At 34.6% G+C, this 8,623-nt stretch overlaps 1 protein-coding gene across 1 annotated transcript; it reads left to right on the top strand.

The window, feature by feature from the left end:
* Window positions 1-4,558: 4,558 nt before the first annotated feature.
* Window positions 4,559-6,560, top strand: LOC116144278 (transcription factor LAF1-like). Its single transcript, XM_031429749.1, has 3 exons — window positions 4,559-4,757; window positions 5,519-5,648; window positions 5,894-6,560. Exons 1-3 carry the CDS (start codon window positions 4,622-4,624, stop codon window positions 6,513-6,515), a joined length of 888 nt encoding a protein of 295 aa, XP_031285609.1. The 5' UTR covers window positions 4,559-4,621; the 3' UTR covers window positions 6,516-6,560.
* The last annotated feature ends 2,063 nt before the right edge of the window (window positions 6,561-8,623 follow it).

Here is an 8,623-nt window from a genome sequence, read left to right as displayed (position 1 = left end):
TGCCTCTGGTAAGATGGGGCCAAGACGTTTAGTAGAAACCGAAATAGAATCAGAAATAGTATAAGGAAAGAATTAAGAGTTATACATACGGGGACAGACAGATAGAGGGTTTTACTTACTGAGCATTGTTTTGTGCTCACCCCGTTATTTTTCCTTTGTGGATGCAGGATCTAGGTGATGATGCAATCGGAGGGGCGTCGACAAGCGAAGAGCAATAGCTACACTGTTTCCCCTGTTTTGTCTTTTAAAAATGACTTTTTGTAAACAGTATTCATTGTGTATAAAAGACATATGACTTATAATGAAAAGAAAGTTTTCGGGCCCAATTTTCTATTGTTATTATGCATGCATTGTACTAGTTTACAGTAGTTGTTACACATATTTTACACCTTCTTTCCCATTTTACCCTTACTCTTTCTTAGGAATTCCACCTTTGTCCTTTTAATTCTTTGCAAATGCACCCCCATTTAAACTATTCTTCATGCAATTTCCTTGCATTTCACTCCCCACTTTTCCTGCTAATTAGGGGTAGAATGGTCATTGTGTCCCAAAGGAAGAATTCTCTAAAAACTTAATAAACATTTTGTCATGCCCTTCGCCGGGGCGAAGAACGGCGAAGAATCTTTCTTCGCCCGGCGAAAACTTCCAGAACCTACACCGTAGGTTGCAAGGCTTCATCGCCGCAGTGAAGCTTTTTCTTCGCCCCGGTGAAGGCTGTAACACAAAAATTCGCCAAGTCTTTACAAATTTCAGGGCAATCACTCAACCAACTCACACTATCAATTCAACCAAGGACAAAACAATAAGCATTCAAGTAATACAACACAATTGAACTACGTACCTCAAGTGGGGCGTTACACACGTCACACAATGGCATGGACGACACGCCCCTGTCAGGGCAATGAGTGTGCGTCAGACCAGCTAGGAGCTAGAGTGATTCCACGTGTCTAATCCCTACACCAAATCGCGTAAATCGCTCTACAAGGTGGGCAATGGGATATAAAGAAGGATTTACACGGATAATCTCACCAACTCACAGATTTAGTAATCATAACCTTAACACATCCCACTATAAATTGAGAGCTCCTCTCTCATTTGGGGGATTAGCTAATCTCTCTAAAGAAAAATAGCATTCTCTCTCTCGTGTAATCATTTGTAAGTCAGTCTATTGAATGCGACCTGACCACTATTATTAATACAAAATCAGTGGACGTAGGATTTGCTTCCTTTAGCATCCAAACCACTTTAATAGTTATTCTCCATTGCTTTTACTCTCACTCTCTCATCCACGTGTGTCTTTTGACTCAGCTCAGCATTTCACACACGTATTTGGTTGGTGTCAAAATCACGCATCAACAGATTTTTTTTTTTTTAATCATCAGGGTGTCTGAGTCAATTTGCATGCACCTCAACTAATCCTCCGAGACCCTGAAACTACTGGTTGGATAAAAGCTTCTTCAGATAATACCCCTATTAGCACTGGAGAATGAACTTGAATTCAGGATCTCATGAAATTTCTTTTACTCTTTTACTACTAAGTCATCCCGTTGTTGTCAGTGAAAATTATGTTGGTCCAAATCATTCATCACATTTATTTTCTTTTCCAAGGTAGTGATACCGACACCTAGTTAAAATAATTAACAGTCTGGTCTTCTCATAGCAGCCACATTAAATCGTTTACTTTAGAGAAAAAAATTGTGATTAGGTTTAAACGGAAACAGTTTCATTCTATCCAGAAGATAGAACCTTGCCCACCCCCTCTTCAAAAGGATTCGATATGGCCATATGGTCAGTATCGATTATATTATATTATTTTCAATACATATAATTAAATTTGTTTTAGGTGGGATTTTAAAAATAGATATAATTAAGCCTGCTAATTATGGCACGTGTAAAAGAAAGTTGGGTTTACATTATATGTTTGACGGCTAATAGGAGATTTGTTTAAGATTAATTGGTGGTGAGCTTTAATTAATTTTTTAATTCCTCACTGACAAATGGGAGGTCAGGGTTGACATGACAATAATATTTATTTTAATTAGAAAGAAGCTTCCCATGCCCGATAACTTCTTTTTATAAATGATATTATTCTTGCTAATATGCAAAAAAGTAGACAAATACAATCTGGCAATGGGGCTTCATTAATTTTTTATTAATTTTTTTTTTTGGTTNTGGGAGGTCAGGGTTGACACGACAATAATATTATTTTAATTAGAAAGAAGCTTCCCATGGCCGATAACTTCTTTTTATAAAATGATATTATTCTTGCCAATATGCAAAAAAGTAGACAAATACAATCTGGCAATGGGGCTTCATTAATTTTTTATTAATTTTTTTTTTTTTTGGTTTTTCTTTTTAATGTGATGTTATTGAACCAGAGTGGCCTGTTATTGACAATGATTCATAAATGATTGAAAACTATCCATTGATTTGTTGAACATAATCAGAACATGGGGGATTTTCTTCAATAAATTATTTTCCATTATTAGCTAATTAAATCATACACGCAATTACAAAAGATTCGCAAATTGTTTCATTAATTAAAATCATATTTATATGGAGATTTAATTGAAATAATAATAAGATAAAACGATGAGAAAAGGTTTTAACTTGTCGGTGGAGACTGGAGAGAGACATTTTTTCATTCAATTTCTACAAGTTTCCAATGAATAATTTAGGGTGATGAAGAGGGTAAACTCAGAAATGATTAGTGGTCAAATTTTATATTTTGTCGGTGGAAATTCTATTAATCCTTTCACATTTCAAGTTAAGGAAACTACAACTAAGTTAATACTGAGGTATTATATTCATGAAGATCCAACAAAATTTCATCTTTATCTGATTCGTTATTGCTAATGTCAGCACTTAGAGTTCAGTTCAGTGTACCCAGATGGAGGTCATTTTTAATTTATACAACAAGCCTTAGTTTTCACTGACGTCAACTCTTTTCCTCACAGTTGCCAGTTCCTAGATTTTCTTAATCACATTGGCTAGAATAATGATGAGCTGCTGCGCTTGAATCACCATTTCATCATCTGCTCAACCTTATTTATTCATAATTTATTGCAGTTGTTCGCAACGGTCCTCAAGTCTGCGGTAAAATTTAACTGCTCAGATGAAACAAAATTAAACATTAATTAATGTCATGGTGTTCGCAATGTATTGTGTGTGGTGTGTGGTTTTTTCGTCAAGTTTAGGTCGACGTAAGGGTATAACTCGATTTAGAATGATTTTGATGACTATGATTGATCGATCCAGTATAAGCTAGTCACGGAGAACCCGAATGATCATTCAATCAATTTCTAGATAACTTTAGATTCCAGATATTACAGGAACGATCAGATTAATAGTAATCTTTACGCAATTTTAGTGCCTAATTGTGAGAATATCAGAGTTGCAGTCCCAATTAATTGTAATCCTTTTATTTTTGCTCTTTCCTTTATGTAAATCTTGTATATATATCCCCTAAAATGATGAGAAGGGGAATACCAAATTCTAGTTTATAAGTTATATTGCAAGCTCTCACAATAAATAAGCAAAATACAGTAGACGTAGACTATTAAACTTCACCGAGCCACTTTAAAAGTCTTTATTGCCATTTATTTTCTAGCATTTTCGTTTACTTATAACTGATTACCCATAATCATACACACATCTATTCTGATCCCGACAAAGTCGATCGGATCTCGCTGATTGATGCAGATTTCTATATCAACACACATGTCTTAGGTCACTGATGGGTAGCTTCATGTTCTTCCTTAGGAGAAAGAGAATCACAGTCCAATGTAACTTTTATTAGTTTATACACTTTCCCAGGACTTCAGAACTTTGAATGCGAACAAGGAAGGGAGAAAGAAAGCAGAAGAAAGAAAAAGATACATGCTCTTCTTTTTGTAAATTCGGATGAAGAGAGGAAAAATTAGTATGAACCCTCTCGTACATTAATAGAGATGATTATTAAAACTCTTACTCGATCGATAATTTCAAAGACTTTATATAGAAGATTAGTGTGTAATTGAAATAATTAATTATAATAAGGGTGAAAAAATAACTTAACAAAGCTGAGATGTCCCTTTAATTACCCTTTATTCTTTAGGGGAGAAGTTAAGAAAATGAGGGGTCCAAGGGAAAAGTTTTTCCACCTCGTGTTCCTTGTTATGCTCCTTTCACTTTTACCAAACGAAAGAAAATTTATAGCTCTCTTCTCTCTCTTTCTTTCCAATACTTTTTCTTCTTCTCTCTTAGTCTCTCTTCCAGAATATGAAGTAGGTTTCATAAAGTCAATTGCATTGTTTAAAACACAGGGTAACATTCACATTTCTGGTTTTTAAGCCATCAGGGCTCTTACTGCCATTTCTTCATAAAATATATTTTTCTTCAAAGACAATTTTTTTTTGCTTTGGAATACTTTTTTTTTTTTCTTTTTTTATAATAGTAGAATTACAACTAATCTTGGCTTTATATTCTTTTAGCCTTTATGGTCGGCTATTTATTGCCCCTTCTGTTGCTATTCTTTACAACATCGCAAACTCTCTCCATCTCCTTTTTCTCACTCTCTTTCTCTCTCCTTCATCTTTTAAGCTGTCATTAAGCTTATTGTTACTTTATCCATTAAGCAAAAATGGGGTTTAAGTCATCTGATAAACCAAAGTTAAAACACAAGAAGGGTTTATGGTCACCGGAAGAAGACCAAAGGCTCAGAAACCATGTTCTCAAGCACGGCCACGCTTGCTGGAGCTCCGTTCCTGTTAATGCCGGTGAGAACATGCTTATAAATAGTTGATTATTGATTTAGTTTACCGACTTTCCATGCTGCTTATCTTCATTAAATTTTCTGAGAAGATCAAAATAGAGCAGAGCATGTATTCATGAATTATAGGTTTATATATAAAGTCCTTCATGTTGTAGCTCTTGCAAAATTTATAGTTTGTTCACACATATCACCATCTTTTGTACGCATTTTCCAAGGTTTTGTTTGCTTTTCTTCAATGTTTCTGAATTTGTGAGCAGACCCAGATAAGATAAAGCTCTGTTTTAAAATACAAGCTGCATTTGCTTGATTTCAACCAGATAAGAAGATTAAAGTCGCATTATTTGGTAGAGCTACTTGAATTGGAGATGAGCAGATGATAATTATAATTTGACCTTTCATTTATATTATTTATTAACTTATATATATCTTCAATAAAAGAGGGTCACGGGGTCCCATTAAATGTTTCTGGTTTTCTATACATATGAAAATTTTGATATTTCATCCTTTTTGGTTGTCTCACTAATTTTCTGTATTTATTTGGACGGCATGGCAACTCCAGTCAACCAGACGAAAGAATTTTTCGAAAATCTGACATGTTCAGTAGAAAAAAAGATGGAATAATTTCTATTATTCTCAAGGGAGAATAAACATATTAATAATTAAGAGAAAGAAACTAATTATAACTTGAACTTCAATTTACTAAACTAGCCTTGAGATAATTATTTTTCAGGACATTAATGAAATTTAATTTTTACATGCATGCAGGTTTGCAAAGGAATGGAAAAAGCTGCAGATTGAGATGGATTAATTACCTGAGACCAGGATTAAAGCGAGGAATGTTTACTGTACAAGAAGAAGAAACAATCTTGTCCCTCCATCGCCTGTTAGGGAACAAGTAAGTAACGGTCTTAGATGTTGCGGAAAATAATGTGGACCCACCTATTTTTTTTTTCTTTCAACTAGTGGGTCCCCACTGAAATTTAAGGTTGACTTTTCTGTTCAGTTGGTCAATGATACTGAAATGGAAGCTATAGTGAACTTTTTAAGTTTTAACTGAATTGGAAGCAGCCTTATGGTTATTATTATTGTATTAGATGACAATAATTGATTAAAGTAATCGTTTTTTTTCTGATGAATTAGGTGGTCACAAATTGCTCAGCATTTGCCTGGAAGAACTGATAATGAGATAAAGAACTACTGGCATTCACACCTGAAGAAAAAACTGGCCAAATTTGAAGAACTGGAAGCTCATATCAAAACGCAGTGCACCGCTACTTCAAGCTCAGAGAATATGGATTCTTCAGTAATCTCTCCTGATAATAATCTCAACACTCGAATTCCAAGCTATGACTCGTTAATGAATCACATGGAGAAATCATCAAGTGATAATAATGACTTGGCTAAAGAGGGTCACAAAAGCTGCTTGCCAAAGCTTTTATTTGCCGAGTGGCTGTCAGTAGAGAATGTTCATAGTGGGAGCTCTGTAAATTCAGGTCATGAGCAAGTGGTTTCCAGGGATGGCTTTAATAATCACAACACAAACTTTGTTCAAGATTCTTTCACGCATGGTTGTTTTTTGAATGAGGGAGCATTTGGTGGTGATTTCCATACTGGATTTAACAATGGTTTGGTGGATGAAATGTTTAACGTCTCGGGATTCAAGTTCGAAGATCAGATTTCTGGAATTGGGTTCGTGGATTCTATCTCAGGGGATGACATATGTAGCCATTTGAATATGAACAATGATGTAATGTACATATGAGAGCATGCATGTTGTTAATAGTTCAAAATTTCAGGGCATGAAGAAAACCTTCTCACTACACTTCTCATAATAATCTTGTCATCTGAATGAGACCCCAAGAAATTAGAAACCATACAAGCTTAATTAGTGGTTGTTCGTCCATGGAATAGTTTTAGGAGATACCCTCTGTTGATTTTTTATTNAGAAATACTGAAGCACATCTAAAGACATTTTTCTTCAGTTTCCAATGTACTGTTTACGACTTCAAGCCAAGTTTTCACCCTTTTCCAGTCAGAATTAGGAAAAACCCAAAACCTGAAAGTTGTATCTCTGCTTCTTAGCTTTCCAAAGCTTCTAAAATCAGGTCATTCTGAGTTTCCAAGCTCAAGTTACGCAATTTACGTTCAAAACTGTAATTTACGCTCAAAATCATCGTTTAGGCCTGTAAAGACAAATTAATAGAATTAGGTAGCAATTATGACCCAAATTGTATGAGAAGTATCCTAAATATTATCGAAATTCAATGCAAAATCATAGGGAAAAATATGATTATCATTTACAACAACCACAAATCCACCAAAAATATTCTACACAAATTTAGAGCTCAATCACAACTCTAACAAAAGTAAAGTACACGAAAGTTTACAAAAATATGGATTATAATCGCTCCAAATCCAGGTCCGCATGTAAAAGTGAAGTTGGGAATTGGGGAAGAAAAACTTAATATAAAAAAGACAAAATCTAACTTTTTAATTTTTTTACTATTTACTTTTTTTTTTTTTTACGTTTCAAAAAAAAACTTTTCAAATTTTTTCTTAAAGTTGAGGGCAGGCCTGGGTCTACCCTCAAGGGGCTTGGGTCTGCCCCTGTATAGAATAATACACTTCAGGTGCGTTTGGTTTAGGGAATGTTGGATTATTGGAAAGTTAAATTTCCTTGAAGATTATTGTGAATCTTTAGGAAAATGTGTTTAGTTAGTTGGAATAAATTAGTAGGTATGTTATATTAATATGTTTGATTGGGAGGAATAAATTAGTGAGTATGTTATTTAAATTACTAAATTGCTCTCTTTTTAAATATTAATATAATATTATTATTATTATTATTTGAATAATTTCTTTTAACCCCCAATATTTCAAATTTAGCTAAAACAACCCACTTATATAAAACTTTATATTATAACAAAATCACTCCCACCACCCCAAGCCACTACTGGCCACTCCCATCCGCCGCCGAAAGTCGCCAAAAGAACCTGGAAAACGCATCTTTTAGATCGAGCAACCTTGGGCTCTTCGTCGATGGTGGAGATGAGATCGGAGAGGGGATTATTGTAGAGGAGAGGTGATAGAGCGACGGCGGAGATCGACGTAGAGGAGTTGGAGACCAGAATAGATCTGGTCGTTAACGGCTATATCTCATTCAGATATGGCCAATAAAGGCCATGGATTTGGCCGTTAACAGCTAGATCTACTCCGATATGGCCTTTTCGGCCATCAATATGGCCAGAAAAGGTCATATCCGAGCCTCTCAGTGTCTCTCGGCTACTCATGGAGATTCTAGGCGATATCTGGTGACTTACGGCGGCAACCTGCTGTGGTTTGGTTGGCAGTAGGTGGGTAGGGGTGGTGGCTTGGGTAAGCTGTAATTTGTTTTGATTTCAAGGGTAATTTTGTCCAAGTTAATTAATTGGGGTGAAATGGTAAAAGCTAAATTCATGTAAATAAATTTGAAAATAAAGGTATTATTGTCCTAAAATTTTATTAATAAATGATAGAATTGTAACAAAAATAAGATTACCTTGGTAATCTTACAATACCTAAGAAAATGAAAGTTATCAAATTACCTCCAATATTACCAACAGTAACTGTTATTGATATTTGAAGATTACCGAAATCTTATATTACTTGACAACCAAACGTGGTAATCAAATAATATAAGATGACATAACCCCAGTAATCTCATATAATCCCCAACCAAACACTCCCTTCGAGATTTTAAAATAGATTTAGGAATTTGGGCTTACAAGTTTTATTTTATTTTATTCTTTAAAGAGTAAACGACACCCAAATAATAGTTTAATGAACTTTCTCACCTATGGACTTCTAAAATATCAGTTGACTATCCAAATT

Source organism: Pistacia vera, unplaced genomic scaffold (assembly GCF_008641045.1).
Source record: "Pistacia vera cultivar Batoury unplaced genomic scaffold, PisVer_v2 Contig44, whole genome shotgun sequence".
NCBI lineage: Eukaryota > Viridiplantae > Streptophyta > Magnoliopsida > Sapindales > Anacardiaceae > Pistacia > Pistacia vera.
Note: the sequence above shows the minus strand (reverse complement) of the source record. Positions and strands in the feature narration are given on the sequence as shown.

Excerpts from the sequence above, each read along its gene's own strand:
- LOC116144278 (XM_031429749.1), top strand. The coding sequence starts at position 4,622 with ATGGGGTTTAAGTCATCTGATAAACCAAAGTTAAAACACAAGAAGGGT. Across the intron at positions 4,758-5,518 it reads CTCCGTTCCTGTTAATGCCG|GTTTGCAAAGGAATGGAAAA; the intron begins GTGAGAACATGC and ends ACATGCATGCAG. Across the intron at positions 5,649-5,893 it reads CATCGCCTGTTAGGGAACAA|GTGGTCACAAATTGCTCAGC; the intron begins GTAAGTAACGGT and ends CTGATGAATTAG.